We start from the raw sequence: 20225 nt of genomic DNA on the forward strand, positions 1-20225 counted from the left end.
TCTGATAGGACATCTCTGTCTTCTATTGTCGGACTTCAGAGAAGTATCAGGAGGGGTCAGAACTTTACACATACAGAGGGGGGGTGTAGGTTTATTGCAGGTGGTGAGCAGTCACCTGCAACCGAACGGCTTGATGAGGCATGACAACTCCAAACTTTATTTATTCATTTTATAGTGAAACCCACCTGTATATTATATTCGGTACATATCCAGCTGTAAATTTAGTTCATAACACTAGTGATCTATATATTATATTCATTATTTATAATAGTATTCATCTCTATACTCATTCAGTAGAAACCCATGTCCTGTATTTATGGAACCATTATTTATCCTGCACTTGCTGCTATAACACTTCTGGTTAGACCTAAACTGCATTTCATTACCTTATACCTGTACATGACAATAAAGTTGAATCTAATCTAATCTAGTCTTTTCTGGGAAAGCCGTTTGGTTTCGCCATTTGAAGTTAAAAACAACATAACTTTCCTATCAGGCCAAATGCCTGTAACTTAATACAATTAAAATAATGACATTTACATTTTTCTAACAAGCTGTTTAGCAGAAATTTAATAATTTTAGATATGCAAAGCACATCATTTCTTCTTGCACCTCACATCTGTGCACTACTTTTTGTTGTGATGTCACAAGGACTCAAAATGTGGCTGTAATGTAATGAAACATGTACTGCATATGAACTTCAACAGCATGTTGTTGAACTATTTTCCTGAAGAAGTAAATGGATCTGATGCTGTACAGTATTGTGCTATATCTGTGCAGGTGTTACTGTGTCGCATGCGGTAAGAAAACCAATTGTGTTTTGGGTCTGATGGTCACAAACAGGGGCGGATCCAGGATTTTTCAAAGGGGGGTGCGCACCTAAGGGTCATGGGGTCACGGGGTCAAGGGTCACGGGGTCACAGGTCAAGACAATGTGAGGCTAAAAGACCAAAGAATACCATCTTCACTGTTTCACACTACCCTAATTATTCATCCAAGGGTTTTTAATTGATAATTTTAATGGATGAACATAAGTAGAATTAGCATGATTACATTATTGTAATTAAAAAAGGATCTCTCGGTTTTTAAAGCAAGCACAAGGTTAAAAGGTAGTTTGAAGAAAAAAATGATCATCAACAATTAATCAAACAAGGAGATTCTTTATTTCCAGAAATGATATTTACACAGAACATGAAATAAAAAAAACCCAAGGACTTGGGTTCAAGTATAGTTCAAGTAAGACAAAGGAGTTTTTTAATATATTTTAACAAGATAAACTGTTGAAAAACAAAAAAAAAAACAAAGTTAAACCGCACAAAGAATATTGTTCTCTACTACAAACTTTATGATGATAATTGGTTTACAAATGTCAGCCTTCTGGGATGCTTCTGGGCAAATATGTCTATGATTTTGTTGATGTCTAACTGAATGTCCTTGTGCACATACAAAAAAAGCAAAGCCACAAACCTTTCCTGTCCCGTTGTTGAACTCAGCAAAGTTTTCACTGCTTTAAGACCCGAGTTAGCACTTTCCACAGAAGCACTGGTAACAGGTATGACTGACAGAAGGTGAAGAATCATATAAATGTTTGGGTAGCACTTCATATTTGTTATCTTTAGAATTTCAGGGAGAGAGCTGGGTTTTTCCACTGATGATGACCACTTTGTGTGCCACAACTTCACTTCCTGCCTGAATGTTGATCCTGACGGTAGATCATCTTTATATGATGTAAAAATGATAAAAAGTCATACTTTTCCAGCCAGTCCCTCTGGCATGTTCTTTTGGTCACCCCACTGGCTCTTCGGTTGCCTTTAAATTCTCTGGCAGGGAAACTGAAAGATTTGGGTGGTTTTCTGGTCTGAAGAAGCTGGAATTTTCCAGAGTCATCCATTTCACTAATCCGGTCCTTGGCCTTTGATATATCTGTAATAAGATTGATATTTACATTGTCAATTTTGTATGGATGCTGCTGGAGTTGTAAATTTGCCTACATGAAGCTTTTGTATAGTCTTGCTTTATTATGAAATAATTATTATGAAATGTAAGATTTCAAGATTAAGCAAAAAAGTCAATCGTGTAAAACAAAAACAAAATTAGTTGTTTTGACATTGAAAAAAATACAACTATTACTACTACTATAAATACTACTATATTTCGTAAGTTGTTTGGGGCAAATCCGCTTGGTTGAGCGCCGGCTCTTCAGTTGTCTTTACACGAAACACGGTCCTTGTTGTTCATCTGGAAAATAAAATAATTTTTGTGATCAGGGGAACCTTGTTATTTCAGGAGGAGCCACAAAACAATTTAATGTTGTGTTTTTATAGTAAATTATTAAATTCACCGAACACATATCACCAGGTGCACAAAACTGAATATACTTAAAAGTAAATTGTATTTTTATTGTAAAATATTAAATGCACTGAAAACAAATAACACCAGATTTGTAGTTATCATATCACAATGTTAACAAGACTCCCTTAGAGTCCAAGCATGTGCTTAGAGCATTCATTGATTTGGATCCTTACCAATTGATAAAAGTTAGTAATGTTTTCATAAAGGATACCATTCTTATTTTAACAGTACAACACATGTGGTACAGGTTTAGACCCAAAAATACATACTACAAAATAACTATTGTATGCATGTCAATGGCAACTAATGTTGCTTATTTTTGTTAATTGTACACTCTTTTTATTACTTATCAAACACTGCAATTTAACTTTCCCGTTACTGGTTAAAGTATTCCTACCATTGCATTACTTTGCAACTTTAGACAACTTGTTTATCAACAATCAACAATGTTGATAATGTTTTCTCATTATCAACATTTTCTAGCAATCATCATACCTTTTATCTGTGTGTCTCCAATATCTGAACGTTCATACAGGTCAACGCTGTGGTCATTTTGTGCCAGGTCCACTGAAGAATAGAAAACAAGATATAAACATTTCAATCTGTGTTATTTAGATTATAGATGTAAGCCTATAGGAAATAAAGTGATAAAGTTGGTTTCTACTTACCCTTCTGTTGGATTGGACCAGAATCTAAAAAGAGATGGTTGTCTGGTTTTCTTGTTTGGCCTTAAATCTTCCAGGTCTCCTCGTTCTCGCAAAGACGCCATTGTGGTATGGCAAGCCGATTGGGCCAATAATCGTCCGTACAATAACGCGCAGTTCCAACCGATATTTTACGCGAGCGCGCGTTTTTTACGTCACCGCACGTTTCCAGCCAGAAGGCGCGGTGACGTAAAAAACGCGCGCTCGCGTAAAATACGGGTTGGAACCTCGCGTTATTGTACGGAAGATTATTGGCCCAATTGGCTTGCCATATCCCAAAGGGGGGTGCGCGCGCCCCCCGCGCCCCCGCCTGAATCCGCGCCTGACAAAGCAGTTCGCCGCCTCGGTCACATTACTTGTCAACAGGAAGAGTTGATTGTTAGTTTGGCCTTTAATGGGGTTTAATGTCAGTAATGGAAGCATTGTGTGGTTCTCCAAGTATCCCCTAACATGGGGAAAAGGATGTTAGAGGATACGAGAGCTCTGAAAGCATGTTAGTGTGATGCCAAGATGTAACACGGGCTCTCTGAGGTGAGCTAAATTTAAGAGAGTAGACATATACTGCAAAATGAATTGGATCCATCTGTCTCATTTCCTGCCAAACCACCACTCTTTACTTTTTCTCTCTCATCCCTCTCACTGTCACATCCAGGGCATCTCATGTCACCAAGATGGCTAACAAAGCAGACCTCTGTCTATAGAGACATCAAAGCACGATTGATGCTCAGGGGTCATTCTTCAAGGATTTTACCGTCTTTATCCCACAGCTCCCCGTATGCATCTATATATGCTCTCTTCCTGTCCCTGTCCAGGTGTCCCACGTGCTTAATGTGGCCTACGGAGTCACCAACCTGTTCCCAGATCAAATGGTTTATAGGACGCTTCAGATCCTGGACCTGCCAGAAACAGACATAACTTCACATCTGGAGGAATGCAGCTGCTTCATAGATCATGCCAGAGCACAGGTACAGTTCTGACATGCGGAGCGTCACACTCTGCCATGACACGAAGGCCAGGAAATAGGACAGTGATCTCTCATTTTAAATAAAAAAGTCTTTGTTGCAGGTTATGAAGACATACCAAAATGAATAATTAATTTGGGAAGATAAAGTCACTATTAATAAAAAAATAAATAAACTGATGCTGGTGAAAAATCTTAGAACGTAAACAGCAAACACAATGCTTTGGAAATTGCCTCTTTTAAAGCAATGCATCCATCAATTGTCTTCACTCACGTATCTTTGCTCGGCCATGGGTGTTGAACCTGCTGTTTATCTTCAAATGTCTGGGTCTGGATCGAGGGAGGGAGCCAGAAACATTTTATAGGGGTGGCCAGGCATAGACTAATGTAAATAGAGAGTTGGACTAAATCATTCAATATCTGAGTTTCCTTTTTTCATGAAAAATATTTCTAATCTCTAATTGCATAGAAAACATGTCAGCCTGTGAACCTCAAAAATAACAACATAACAGAATGGGACCCCCCCCTTAAAGTTCATGCAACTACATCACTACACTCTGTCTGGATTAGCCCGGAACTCAACACTAATCCAGACATTTGAATTAAAAAAGCTTCCTGAATCTGAAGCAAAATGTCTTCAAACTTGGAAACAAAGTCAAGTGTTTTTTTTTTTGTTTTTTTAACCCTTTTTTAACTTTTTTGTAATACATTTGAGACAGACCAAACTTTTTCGTCTATCAATAAACTCAATCCAGAACACCTCCATCACCTGGATTAATTTAATGAAAAATCTTCTTTAAGGAATCTTTGCTATCCGATTATTAATCGACTAATTGAAAAAATAATCAAGAGATTAATCGACTGGCAAAAGATTTGTTCAAACTACAGATGTTGATGCTAATTTCTAATCCTTTGTTGAAATCTGTTTCATTGTCTGCCTGATCTTGCAGACTACAACTTTGATGCGACAATCACCGGAATCCTGTCTGATCTTTTCATAGCCCCAACACAACGCGCATGAGCAGGGCAGAGTATTGGTCACACAGCTGCACCCTGTTTGCAGAAGTCATAACAGCTATCAGCATCTCAGTCTAACAGGGAGGCCGACCAAAACAGGAAAGAAAAAAGGGTGCTGGACTATTTACAAAAGATTGAAACTGCTGCGTTCTGACTGTCATGAGATTTGAGTTGCATATAGGCTAAAAAAATCCCATTAGGCTGCAGTTTGACCATAGTCAGAGAGAAAAGCGATGCCTCTCAGTTTTTTTTCTCATTTAAAATGAGTCACACATGTGAAAAGCTCACATTGTTTCATCCTTTGGATAAAAAAAACAAAACAGAAAAAAACTATGTAAATTAATTTTTTTTTTTTTTTGCTGTTGCACTGAAATAGATCTTCTCTGCATTTAATTCATCCACTTAGTATCCCTCTGAATATGTTGAATAAGATGAATTTTCTAACTTTGGTTCAGGTGTTGAAAACATGTCCCACTTCTTCAGCATGTTGGTTTGATGTGAATCAAACAACCAGAGCAGTGAGTTGAAATCAACCACTTAATTTGATAAAAATATCTCATTTGATACAAGGATCATACTGAGATAAAGATAATCCTTGTATACATAACCTAAATTAATGCTATAAACCCCCCAGCCAAAAAGAACACCCCAGCTTAAGGGGCCTGGAACTACACCTAAACACCAGAGTTTAAATCCAACACAGGCAACATATTATTGAATACTATAAATTGTATTAGAGTGTTCATGTTTAGTAAATGTTTTAATGTATTTAGAGCGTATTTAATAACTTTCTGCCAATGTGGATATTTTTTCTTCTACTTGCTTGATCAAACCAAGCAAATATGACCTCATCTAGCAACTTTGCTTGCTTAACCTCTTACACCCTCAGGGGGTATAAATAAATTTCTGCCTGACAAAAACACACAAAAGTAAATCACTTAGCCTCACAACTCTTAGATTTAAGAAGAAACTTTTGGTACGTCTGTAAAGGTAAGATGTCATAGAACGGTTTTCTGGTGTCAGCACCATTGTAGCTTTGACCCTGCCTGAAATATTAGGGACAAAATACAAAATATTTTGCATTTTTTGAACCTCGCCAAAATTTTCTTTTAAATAAACATTGCAAAACACTACCAAAATATTATTTATAGCACAAAAAAGTACTACAGACTTTTAAATCTAAATGTTGTGTAAAAATATACCAAATTTGGACTCAATCAGATGAATCATATTTATTTTAGAATGTTATTAGTGAGAAATTTCTTAGGCGGAGAGGCTATTTTGGCACATTTATCCAAAAATGTCACCAAACTGTGCCAAATGTACATCAATACTGGGGGTTTGTTAAAATTACGAGGTCACGTAGCAGCTGGACCCACCGGTGGGTCCGTAGGGTTCTAGGGGTTAAGTGAAATTCAGTCCTTATTCTATGCTATTCAACTAAAGATAAAATAATAATGTATTTAAAATTCAGATTATTTATAATTTTCTTGCCTGCCATCTCTTTGGTTGCCTTAAAACCAGATACTTTACATTAAAAAAACCAAACCCAATGCATACTGTTTCCTGGATATTTAATTTAATTTGATCCCTGCTGCAGGTTTTTCTAACACTCAATGCACCTCAGAGTCATGTAGTTCATCTCTACAGAATTATCAGAGGGTCATAATTCATTTCTTTAGTGTTATCTCTTAACAGATGTGAATAAAAAAAAAATAGCCTCAGGATGTTAAAAGTAGAAGGAGCTTTAAGTATTCCAATAAATCTTTTCTCCTGACCACAGCAGAAACACACATAAAACACACTCATCAGTGCTTTATGGATTCCTCCAAGGAGAGGAACTGTATGAAATCGATTTAAACACATCTGCATCTACCTTCCCTCAGGAGACTGCTGCAACCTGAAAATGCCTTTATTCATATGTGTCGGCTAATTGAACATGTCAGCGTGCACACGCAGCTATTCTGCAGCCTCTCTGAGATGCATTCACACACGTTCAGCACACACACTTTTATCTGCACGGCAGCACAAAGGTGAACACAGCCATCTGATTACTTATTAAAACACCTGGGTGTCTGGACCTTTTCTGCTCCATTTTGTCTGTAAATTATATCATATTAATGCCGACGATGTTTTTTTTTTTTTATCGTTTCTTGGAGCAGAATTTGCAGCATGATGGGGTGTACCAGTGTGCGTCAGGAGACTGACCGATAGCAGAGCATAATGCGATGTGAGCCCTGATATGAAAACACTCAACTCAAGAGCAATGAAACGAGAGGAAAACAAGAAACTCTGACAAAACCAAATTAAGTCTCTGTGTTTGCTGCGCTGGATTATGTTTCTGAGGCAATTTTCCTTCTGTAGAAGCTTTATTTATTTCTCAATAAGCAAAGTATGGCCTGATATATAACTGGATTGACTCCAGACATCTTTACAGACATCAGGAGAAAACAGAGGAGACTTCATGACGGACAAAACTTAGAAAAAAAAACTAAAAAGATGCTGTTTGAAAAAAAAATATTGGCTTCAAAACGCCTATTAGATTAAATTGTATTTAAGTCAGTGGAAGTAATTGATTGGTTTATTTTTTTTAAAGCAAAACACAGGCAGCAGTGATTGCACATCAATTCCTGCGAGGCCGTTTAAATCTCCTGTCCCTCAATGGGTATTGATTGACACAGAAAATCAAAAATGTGCTTAGAGTTTCAGTTCCGCTCCATTTCCGTGGCTTTATCCTTCGATGGGAGGCTGAACAAAAGAGACAAACGTGTCACTAGGAGAAGCTTTAGAGCTGGGGACCTTTGCACATTATATTATGATCTGCCTCGATTTTCTAAAATCTATCCCATCCAGGCACCCTAGTTGGAAAACTAATTACATCAGCATTAGTATTAATCATTTCACAAATGTTGACTTTCACACATAGCCCCGGACTATGCTTTATTCTGTCTCTACTCACTTGATAAGCTCTGTTTAATGCTGTTTTCAAAGGTCTGTTTTTCTTTTTTTTTTGATGAAAAGCAGAAATAACAGGTTTCCAGAGGAACAAAGAGGAGCCAAATGATGCTTCCAGCTGTGGTTTCTCCAAATGTGTCGCCATGGGAAACATGAGAAGCATTTATTAGAAAGAGAAAATTGTTTTTAAATGACACAAAATGTATCTGCTCATTTAACATTTAGTGTATCTGTGCAGGTGAGATAGCAGGCACTGGTTTTCTGCCATATAGCCTCATTTAAAAGAGTGTTTTTTTATAAATCATCACAGGTAAATATATCTGTTTTGGTCTGAATTTGTCCAAGAATATACGGTCTAATTATCTTTTTATTCAAAACACAACTGAATGCCAGGTATGATATTTTTACCAAACACAATTTGTCCAAAACTAAACTGTAATTTAGAGCTTTGTTTAGTGCAAAGACTTGATGGAAGAAAATCTCATTATTAAAAGGATCAAGGATTAGTTGTAACAATTCTTATGAATTTTTCATGTCAAAAGTTGGAAAATCAGAAACATATTCAACATATTCCAACAAGTTGTGGATCCCTTTAAGACTGTTTCCATGACAGGAAATGGAAACTATAAAAGTAAAAAAGATTTTTTTTTTCTAATTTTCTTTTTACAATTAAACATAATTTACTTTTTGTAGCACTTCTTCTCCACCTGCTGTCAAAACTCCTGTCATGATTTCATCAAGAGCTGGGACCCATATGCAGAGAAACCAATACAGAGGGACCAAGGAAAAGTTTAACAGGTTTATTGAGGAGATTGTGAAGAATCCAGTGTAGCTCTGAACACTGCTTAACCGGAACTGGAAAGTGAGGGGAAGACAGTGGTTAGTTCAGGCTCAGTGGGAAATTCGATTCTCTAACTTGAAGAGGAGAAATGGATTGCAGACTCACGTTTCCAGAAAAGTGGTTGACTCTTTGACTCCAGTCGGTTTGGGGGTGTTCCAGTGTTTGACTCATTTTGATGGAGGGCGGACAGGGTTTACCCAGAATGCGGTTGTTTGTAGGTGAACAGAGAAACTGACTGCAACTTAGATTTCCTGCGGTACTTGAACGGGTCGTAGTGGAGATGAATCCCTTGCTCAGTGTGAAGCTCAAACAATCCCTTGGAGGAAAGTAGATCTAAACCTCTAGTTTGAATCCTCAGCTCAGTTTGAAGCTCAGATGATCCTTCCAGGGAGAGAAGGTCCGAAACGTCCAGTTTGAAGGATGACTTCCTGCCGAGAGGCAAAGACAAAAATAACAAGGTTAAGACTCAGGTTGACATGAACTCAGTTTGACTCAGCAAAACTCAGCTTGGCTAGAGTACCCAAAACTGGCAAACACTCTGGCATCGAGGTAGTGGCAGTCAGCAGCTTAAGAGCGCTCCGTTAACGAGGTAACCCTCTGCAGGTGTGTGAGGAGGCGGACCAGGACCAGGCACCGCCTGGTGGAGGAAGGAAGACAAACACACAAAACACCACAAAAAACCACACAGACAGGAATGCTAATAACTACTCAGTCATATAAACTTGATGCCTGTTGCCTGCTCCTTATTCTGGATGGATTCTTCTTTGGTTATTTTTTATTTTGTGGAGTAGAAGAGCAGCAACAGGACATTTGAGGTTGCAAAATGTAAACTGGTCGTTAATGAAAGAAGGAAGAACTTACAGAAAACAATGAGCGGCAACCAGTGTGACCAGAAAATTCAGCGATGGAGAAAAACAAGCCCACAGGGCTGTTTTCCAAAAAAGGCATAAGGCCTTTCTCAACTTGCATACTTCCTAACCTGCTGATATTTCAATCAACAAATATAAAGACCATGCAAGACGAAGCAGATTTTAAAGTTTTAAATCTTTACTGGCCCTGATTTAAAAGGCAAAAAAATGCATTTAACCTCTAACAAAAATGATCTTTTTCCTGTAACCAAGGAAATTAATATGATAAATTGTGACTACAACAACTCGGTTACATTTGTAGCAGGATTAGTGCCCATAAAGGAAGCAAGTTATTGATGTTTAGATTGAAAAACAAATCTATGTGAAGCTTTACTCTGCCATTTTGTAACAGTTTGGCACAAATGCTGCAATTTGAAATTTGTTTTTGAAATTTAAAATTTGGAATTCTGATATATATTTGGTTATAAAACCAAATAAAATGAAGTTTTATTTTTTTTTCAAGCACTCTTTATTTACAGTTGTCAGGATTAATATCAATGATAAAGTGTGAGTCTGAGAAACCCTAATAATACCTGCCTGTTGTGTGTCAGAACTAATGTTTACCAAAGTATTTTTTTCTAATAAGGATGATAATGGATAAGAAGTCATCGTCATTATGCACGTGGCAAAGAGTTGTCCTTGATTTCAGAACAAAGTGCAATATTTTGATAACGCTGGAGCCATGGATGTCTCTTCATTTACAAATGTTTACTGGAGTAACTGCCTTCTGTGACCCTAAGCAACTTCTCTGGTCTGAGTAAAATTATAATTTATGTCAAAATCTCTTGTCATGTCTCATGGTTATTTAATACATATACATTATGAAGCGTTATTTAAAGAGTTTGTCCCGAATGATCGCTTCTCAGGAAGGAATCGGGGAGAGAAAGCTTAAAGGTGTAAACACAGAGCTTTCCTTTCCATGCTGTTATTACACAATATACATACAAAGCACAGTTGAAAACAATGGATAATGACGTATGGCCTCATCTATAACAGTCATTCCAATCAGGGAGCTTCATGCCTCCTTGGAAAGCTTGCTTCTACAGAATCCAATGATGTGCACCAATCTGAGATGGACAGAAGCCCCAGTGAATCACAAGCAAGAGTAGCAGAGGTCTGTAATTTACAGATTCCAAACATGGGCATGCTGTACTACCGTAATAAAGAAAGAAGTAGGTTTTAGCCAAATAATAAGCTCTCGGTTGGATATATTTCAAAAACTGAATTTTTTTGGGATTAAAATATATTTTGATGAAAAAACCAGCAAAGGTAGGACAGACTTTATTTTCTTCGCTTTGTTTTGGTGGTGTTTTATGAGAATGCCGCTCATCTTATCCACCAGCTGCAAGAGTCTTGTTGGCTTTCATTAGAAATGCATCATTCGGTGCTGCTACGTGTGTTGTAGAAACCAGGCCCACAGACACATAAACTGGGTGATAAATCGTATTTTGGCTATCAGGGCTTTTTGGCACTGTGTCGGAGCTGTGGTCAGCGGATATTAGAATGAAGCAGATGGTCTTGTAGATGAAGATCTGGACATATGATGAATGTGTGTCAGTCTCAGAGTTAGTCAGCTTATTGTTGTAAAATAGATCCACTCCCCATGAGAGGGGGCGCTCGGGTTTAAGTGGTTAAATAAATATGGAAAAGGCCCTGAAGACAGTTGACTGATTCAACAGAAAGACAATGAGCTGTGGATCATGACAGTTGGGTGAATTTTCTGTGCACAGAAAGTTAACAGCAAGAACAACCTGAAGTTGAACTTTTCCCTTCAAGGTTTAAGTCTGTTTCCCAAAAACACTTTGCAAATAATGTACTTGTTCTTTATAATCTGTTTATAATCTATATTGTTTTAATAATAGAAAAGATGTTTGTTAGTCCTGATGGAACACTAAAGTCTGATTAGATTTTTTTTAACAGGTTTACCAATCATTTTGTTTCCTTTCTCCAGGACGGTGTGGTGCTGGTCCACTGTAACGCTGGTGTGTCACGCTCCTCCTCCATTGTGATTGGTTACCTGATGTTAAGGGAGGGGCTTTCATTTGATGACGCCTACAACCAGGTGAAGCTGGCAAGACCGTCGATTCGACCAAACGCCGGCTTCTCTCAGCAGTTACAGAACTATAAGCCTTAAATGACAACCAACCTGCTGCTACTTTTATAATAGTCATGTCTAAAAAGAGTGATTTTATTGTTTACTGGCGATAGAAACATTACAGCTAGACTGAAAAACTCTTCATGTTATGTAAATCTGATTCTTTTGTTATTTTGCATTTTTGTGAAATAAACTGATCTTTTTATTTATTTTTTCTGTTGCCTCAGTTGTATCCAAATCTGTTCTCCTGGAGAAAAAAAAAAGAAAAAAAAAAACATTTTAAAGTATCAAAAGGATTCATTATTGGCTGATTTGACAGATTACTGGTTATGCGTCCATCAAGTGAAGTCTACAAGAAGCCTATGTAAATTCTCAGTCATCTGTGTCATGGCAGCCAAGGAATTGACTGGAGGCAACTGGACTTCAGCTGAGGTGTTTTGAACACGTTTTGACACCTATCCAGGAGTCTTTGTCAGTTCTACTAACCAGCACTAGAGAAATCTGCAAGTTTGGTTGTGTTTAACCAACATAGTGGTCCATCGCAGAACCAAATTCTTTTGGAGTCTTTTGCTGTGAAAACAGAAGTGGCTTTTCTCGCCAGTTTGTTCAGTCTCTCTCTGTCCCGCTCTGCGCTGCCAGGGGCCCAGCAGCGTAGAGGAGGCCTGATGCCACCACAGAGTCATAGAAGGTTTGAAGCAGCGGCCTGCTCACTCCAAAGGACCTCAGCCTCCTCAGGGAGTGGCCCTTCTTCTTCAGGGATTCGGTGTTATGAGTCCAGTTTATTATTGATGTGAGATATGCAAAATTCTATGTTAGACAGATTTTGTTTGTCATTTTGTTTAAACATGTGTAAAACAAAAAGAAATTAGTTTGGAACAGCTCTCTAGACAATTTAATCTTTTTTAAAAGTGCAGCCTTGGAAAATAGTAAAAATAAATAAATATATAAAAACAGTTATATAAACATTATTCCATGTCCTGCCCCTGGATGTTCTTGGGGGAGTGAGGTGGGGGTGTTATCTCGGAGTCGATCATCATCCCTTTGGTCTTACTTGTGTTGAGACACAGGTGGTTCTTCTCACATCAGTCCACAAAGTTAGAACTGACTGGTACTCCAGCTCTTTCCCCTCAGAAACACAGCCTACAATGGCCGAGTCATCGGAGAACTTCTGGAGATCGGAGCTGTCTGTGTCGTAGATGAAGTCCGACGGAGACAGAACGGCACCCTGTTGGGCCCAGGTCCTGCAGCCTGCCACCACAGACTGAAAGCCGTGCAGCCGCATGTGCTGAGGGTGTTCAGTGAGGAAGTTGATGGTCCAGGCAGCAAGATGTCTGTCCACCCCAGCCTCCTCCAGCTTCCCCCTCATCAGCTCTGGTCTGATGATGTTGAAAGTGCTGGAAAAGTCAAAGAACATGAGTTTCACTGCACTCCAGGTGGTCTCCAGGTGGGTAAGCGCGGGTCCAGACTGTACGGGTCCAGACTGCAGCGGGTCCACAGTACGTGGTCTTCATCAGGTGGGAGGTCAGGGTGACTGGACTAATTTTGGGAACCGGTACCAAACAGGAGGTCTTCAAGAGAGTGGGGACCACCCCCAGGCAGAGACTCAGGTTGTACCTGTAGCCGAGGAACTCGCAGAGCTCATCAGCACCGTTCCTCAGCAGCCTTGGGGGGGGGGTGCCGTCCGGTCCTCAGGCTTTCCCCTGTTTCAGTCTCTTCAACTGGCCTCTTAAGTATTGATTGAGGAAACTTCCTATATACTTTAATCTGTTTTTCTGCTGAACAAGGTCAGACTTTATTATTATTCCAATGTTTTGGATCCAGCTGTCTAAGCTCATTACTGCAGGCGATGTGCAGGATTTCTAGTCCCACCAAGTGGTGCATTCATTTTCGTTTCACATGCCAGCTTTGTAGTTTGAGTCAGCTGCTGAATGCTGTCGCTCAGCAGAGAGGTGAAGGCTGGTTCTGTGCCAGACACTTGCGAGGGGAGATAAGTTCAGCCAAATTGGTTGCTATTCCTCCTGGCCCTATAAAGGTTATAGATTATTTAGCACCCCCTTTAAAGCTGTGGACTGATTACAAAGATCAGGCTTGCACCACGTTAAACAAGTGAATCTTAGGAGCCTCTTGACTGTTGTTGTTCCCAGTAAATGTCCATTAAATACATGACCCTGCTTTTAATAGTCTTTGGACGAAAAGCAGGCAAATCAAGTATTGAACCATTATCTGACTAATGGCAGCAGAGCCAATATGCTGTCTGTGACAGCACTCAAGCGTAGGGCAGTTTGGCCTTTTCTTTGCTGTTGTTCAATGGTGTATCACTGAGGACTATCAGCTCTGAAGCCAACTCGTGCTCCCCTGACATTTTTGTGACATTTCACCGTCTGGATGTGACGGCCCTCGGTATGGCACAAGCTGTCCCATCTGCAGGGTCCCACAGGGTCCAAACGCCATCTCTGTCTATTCATGCTCAGCTCGGGAATACAAAGAGAGGTAGTTTACATGCAGGATGTGGAATTGTTCCTGCTGGGGCAGTGAACAAATATCTGCTGGCTTTTACTAACGGTGGTAAGCTCTACGTTTTTTTTTTTTTTTTTTCCTTTTTCAATAAGGAATTTACAGGAAAAACATCCATTCATAAACACAGACACTCATTAGAATAGTATGCAGTTTGAGAATAACAGCTGCAGAATCTACGTTTTTTAAATTTAGTTAAATAAACATACTATTAAAATCAGATATTAACATACTCTTCACAAGAAAACACATTGTTTAAAATAATCTGTAGATTATTCAGCAGTAATAGTTTTTATATCCTTTTTCACTTAAACTTTCACACCTTTTATGCCTCCAGAATCCAAATTAGAACAATATAAGAATCACCTGATAATGGAATTAAGTGTTGACATAGATGTTGACACACACCATGACATAAATTTGGAAATGAATAAGTTATATTGGGAACATTGTGACATTAATTAAGTTTATATGATCTAGTGTTTCTAACAATTGAATTTAAGTATTTAAAATTTTTCATATCGGCTTTCCATAGTAGATAAGTAGATAGCTGCTTAAAGGAAACGTATTTTCTGGCAACATAAGATACATCCTGTACAGAGGAACGTACTTCAGGCTTTAGTTTTCCACCAGTGCAGAGCTTGATCTACATGTACAGAAAGTTGGAGGGAGTTGCTCCGCAAATACTCGTCGTCTCCCGCTTTATCCGGAACCGGGTCGTGGGGGCAGCAGACTAAGCAGAGACTCCCAGACTTCCCTCTCCTCAGACACCTCCTCCAGCTCTGTTGGGAGAAGCCCTACATGTGGTCTGTTTTGTATAAAAAGTGTCATGATCTTGGCACTGATATCTGGCCTGATTACTCATTTCACTCACCTGTTTATCTCCGCCCAGTTATCATTGCCGTTCATCTTATCCACCTGCTTCTGTCTCTATTTGACCAGCCTTCAGACCAGTAATTGGTACCAGATTATTTCGAGCCGATGGTGAGAAGTTTTCGAGCGTACCTGTGTTTTTGATTGCCTGATACAGACCCATTCTGCCTTTCGACCTCAGAGCCTGCCTGTCCCTGTTCTGTTTGCCTGACCTGTCTTCAGACTCCTGCTGGATTCTGCCTGTATACCCAAGCTGGAACTGTTTCCCATCTCCGTTCTGGATATCCCCATGGCACCTCTTTGGACCTCATATCTCCTGACTATGACTACTGAGCATGTCTTAAACGATTATCCTGCCTTCATTTGTCTGTTAGTTTTTCTTCCTTTGTTTGTTCTGATCTCCTGCCTGTCCTCCAACCTCCCGTACATCAGCGTCTGGGACTCTCTTGGCGGCTCCCACTGCGTTGTGTTGGCTGGAACCAACGTCACCCTCTGGGCTCGGACTGAACTATAACACTTGGACAGGCTTGTATTCATCAAACTCCAGATAGATGTGATCACCTGTGGTCCCCTCCTGCAAAGGTTCCTGCCTTAGATGCCGATGCTGTTCCCTGCAGATCCATTTCCGATAAATATTTTGAGAATTTTAACCATTTGTCTGCCTCGAATACTTGGTCTTATTGTTCTGAGCCTGAAAAAATTACTCTCTGTATGTGCAAAAACATTCCTGTTGAAATCATTATTCTCTGTTGTGTCTTAGTATATCCATATGGGATTATTTTATTGAAATGTTTGTTTTATTTCATTTTAATGGTTTTGGAAATAATAAATAAACATTTAAAACAAGTTGAAGTTATGAAGGTTTCTTCTATAACAGCCTTTTTTTCCCTTGATTATTCCTTTCTACCATAATTTTACTGAAAAGTTTTGTGTTAAAACTGCCTTATTTTTTTATTTACTCATAGTTCCAGTCTGGTCACACATTACACTGAGCATGTCCCTGTGGACGATTCTCAACTTTGAGTTTGATTAAAAAATCAATCATCTATAAATGAAAGCGTGCCAAAAAGTCCTCAAAAAGCACATCTGCATCATTTCAGGCCCAACAAATCGGATTTCTGCATGGTTACCTCCCAAACACAGTCTCAGAGAGAAATAATCTGGGGGAACATGTCAGCTCTGGTTTGTTTTCAGAAGTTCAATATGAAGCGGGCCTTAATTTAATCACTGCACACATAAATTCATATTTTGTTTTTCAGGGCAGCAAACATTCATCTCCTGGTTCCAATACCTGTAACAATATTAACACAAATGTTGTGTTTAGGTGGTAACAGGGAGAAAGTTCTTACTAAAGATAGAGTAAAATACACTATATTGCCAAAAGTATTTGCTCACCTGCCTTGACTCACATATGAGCTTAAGTGACATCCCGTTCCTAATCCATAGGGTTCAATATGACATCGGTCCACCCTTTGCAGCTAGAACAGCTTCAACTCTTCTGGGAAGGCTGTCCACAAGGTTTAGGAGTGTGTTTATGGGAATTTTTGACCATTCTTCCAGAAGCGCATTTGTGAGGTTGCACACTGATGTTGGACGAGAAGGCCTGGCTCTCAGTCTCCGCTCTAATTCATCCCAAAGGTGTTCTATCGGGTTGAGGTCAGGACTCTGTGCAGGCCAGTCAAGTTCATGCACACCAGACTCTGTCATCCATGTCTTTATGGACCTTGCTTTGTGCACTGGTGCACAGTCATGTTGGAAGAGGAAGGGGCCAGCTCCAAACTGTTCCCACAAAGTTGGGAGCATGGAATTGTCCAAAATGTCTTGGTATGCTGAAGCATTCAGAGTTCCTTTCACTGGAACTAAGGGGCCAAGCCCAGCTCCTGAAAAACAACCCCACACCATAATCCCCCCTCCACCAAACTTTACACTTGGCACAATGCAGTCAGACAAGTACCGTTCTCCTGGCAACCGCCAAAACCAGACCCGTCCATCAGATTGCCAGATGGAGAAGCGCGATTCGTCACTCCAGAGAACGCGTCTCCACTGCTCTAGAGTCCAGTGGCGGCGTGCTTTACACCACCGCATCCGACGCTTTGCATTGCACTTGGTGATGTATGGCTTGGATGCAGCTGCTCGACCATGGAAACCCATTCCATGAAGCTCTCTGCGCACTGTTCTATAGCTAATCTGAAGGCCACATGAAGTTTGGAGGTCTGTAGTGATTGACTCTGCAGAAAGTTGGCGACCTCTTCGCACTATGCGCTTCAGCATCCGCTGACCCCGCTCCGTCAGTTTACGTGGCCTACCACTTCGTGGCTGAGTTGCTGTCGTTCCCAAACACTTCCATTTTCTTATAATACAGCTGACAGTTGACTGTGGAATATTTAGGAGCGAGGAAATTTCACGACTGGATTTGTTGCACAGGTGGCATCCTATCACAGTTCCACGCTGGAATTCACTGAGCTCCTGAGAGCGACCCATTCTTTCACAAATGTTTGTAAAAACAGTCTGCATGCCTAGGTGCTTGAATTTATACACCTGTGGCCATGGAAGTGATTGGAACACCTGATTCCAACAATTTGGATGGGTGAGCAAATACTTTTGGCAATATAGTGTATGTTCAATCCATTCTGATGGATGAAAAAAACATGTTGATAATTAAACATTCAGAATATCCAATCATCAGTCAGACTCAGGAATTTGTTTCATTCAAATATTCAATGTTCAATTTGCTCCTGAACAGGTGATATTTCTTTTCTAGCACTTTTAATAAAATCAAACAAACTGTGGCCCGTAACTACTCTAAATTTAGTTTGAACAAATAGTTGTTTTGACACCACTGGCCCAAGCAGACACAAATACTCACTATGAGACATTTTACCATAATATTGATAATTATGTAAGTCATTTTATCACTGTAATGTAAATTTTGACCATAAATAACAGGGTTAATGTAAAGAATTACATTAACAAAAAACGCAGCTTCAGCTAGCATGTCTAATGTCCGATGAAGTTTTACCTGATCAGTAACAAAACAGAAAATAATCTGTTTATGTTGAACAAAATAACTGTTAGACCATGATATAACGGGGGAGAGCTGGGTAGCGCTGTGGCTAGCTGTGTTCAGTAGCTAACATGTTAGCCTCTTTAGCTTGGTCCGTTAGCCATATTGAGCTACACTACTTTTCAATTTCTATCAACAACAACTGTTTGTTTTCTACAAGTAGTCTTTGTCTAAAATCTCTACGAAAGTCATTTAATAAGATGTTCCATCTATTTTTCCCTGCCCTAAAATCTTAATAAAAAGAATAAAAATAAGCTTTTTGTGTCTCCTTGTTAAAAGGCAGAACTCAGTCTGTCTTAGAAGGCAGTACTTTCCCTCAACACTGACAATGATTGTTTTCTACTTTTGGCTAGATCGGCAATGTAAAAATAATAGCAAATATAGCGGGGCCCTGAGCATATCTGGTACCTACTCCGGCCCCATCGCGACCCTGACAAGGACTAAGCGGGAGAAGATGGATGGATAATCTGCGGTTATTTTATATCAGTGAAAAGCAGAATCACAGTCTGTAAGGGTTTGCAGAATCATCCTTATGAGTTAACTCATTAGATAGAGTAATTTCTTGTGCTTTTGTTAATGATTCACCATTCCATAAATGAATACATTTTTGTTTAATGAAATTAATTCAAACCCAGCTTCCCAACTGGTTTAAATATTCACTTTTACTCGAAGTCAATAATCAATTAAAAATCTTATTGTTGATTATAATCATCAAAGGCTGGTAACCATAAATCACAATCATCTTAATATATTTGAATTATTAATAATATTCATAATAAAGTAACTGCATTACATTAAGCTAATTAGTCATTTATGATCCATATACAAAGGGAGTGGACACTGCTGATGCTGTTGGTGGATGTTTTTATATTTACCTAGAGATGCCTGCATATGTTATGTTATCCTGCATATGGCACACCCCACAGGGTCCACTCTGTATTTGTCAACCCTGACTAATATTAGCAGTGACCTTGAAAGACTAGAAACCCATTAAGTTTGTCCTCTTTTGGTTTTAAAAGTTTGATTAAGCATTGGATGGAGAAGATATGGATTTTCTCAAACTAACTAAACTGCAAAGATAATAATTCAGGGACAGAAGCTTTACTACTTTAATGTCAGTTGTTACCATAATGTTCTAATTTCCCTGCTTGATGCTCTCTGCTTGGAATAGCCTCTTTAATACTGCAGCTGCTGCATCCCACACCACCACTCAGAGAGTCTTGAGTGGTGGGTGTGCCTGCAGCCGGCCTGCTTAGATATACATGGCTTTTTTGGTGCACGGCATAAAGAGGACATTGCTGTTTAATTTCACACCGCTAAGACATGACTAAAGATGCTTACTCTCAGAAAGCTGTGCAAAAAAAAAAAAAAGATTTCTATTTACTCCCTGCATCTAAATGTACAGTTAGTAGAAAGTGATAGCTTTATATAAGCATTTCTTTCTGTATTTGACAATGTGATTTATTGAATATGACAAAACGAATAAAAGCATTACGCTTTTCATTTTCTGTAATGCAGAACTCCATCCAGAAAACTTCCAAATACCTTGCTGCTGAAATGATAGCTATGAAGATAACACTTAAACAATATTACAGAAAAAATTGAAAATGTCAGCTGATGCAAATAAACAAAAAAGTGGAGAGACTGGAAGGCGAAATCATGAGGCAAATGTTTTGATTTATGTAAAATTGCTGTTTTTTTAAACCAAAAGTAGAGAAAAGATTTTTCAGATAAACCTCTTACTGTGCTTTTTATTTCCTCAAAGCATAACAGTTTTCACTCCCTTAAACCAGAGAGAGAAACAACGAGAGTCAAGAAATAAAGAATGCAAATGGTATAAGTCTGTGTACAGACAAATATGCATTTTGTCATGCTTTTGGCACTGCTGACTGCTTATTTATTTCATTCTCCTGCCTAGCTCCGCCCAGTTTATCATTACCT

The 20225-nt window shown here is 39.1% G+C and overlaps 1 protein-coding gene across 1 annotated transcript in view; it reads left to right on the forward strand.

Annotated features, from left to right (window-relative positions):
• The window catches only part of LOC119783902 (dual specificity protein phosphatase 19-like), a 43595-nt gene extending 31553 nt beyond the window's left edge, over positions 1 to 12042 (forward strand). The window contains exons 4-5 of the mRNA XM_038285639.1: positions 3869 to 4021; positions 11690 to 12042. Of these exons, the coding sequence (XP_038141567.1) occupies positions 3869 to 4021; positions 11690 to 11872 (336 nt within the window). The 3' untranslated portion in view covers positions 11873 to 12042. The remainder of the gene's footprint in view (positions 1 to 3868; positions 4022 to 11689) is intronic.
• Positions 12043 to 20225: the final 8183 nt, after the last annotated feature.

The sequence above is a fragment of the Cyprinodon tularosa genome, unplaced genomic scaffold (assembly GCF_016077235.1).
Source record: "Cyprinodon tularosa strain WSP-4 unplaced genomic scaffold, ASM1607723v1 ctg213, whole genome shotgun sequence".
Lineage (NCBI taxonomy): Eukaryota > Metazoa > Chordata > Actinopteri > Cyprinodontiformes > Cyprinodontidae > Cyprinodon > Cyprinodon tularosa.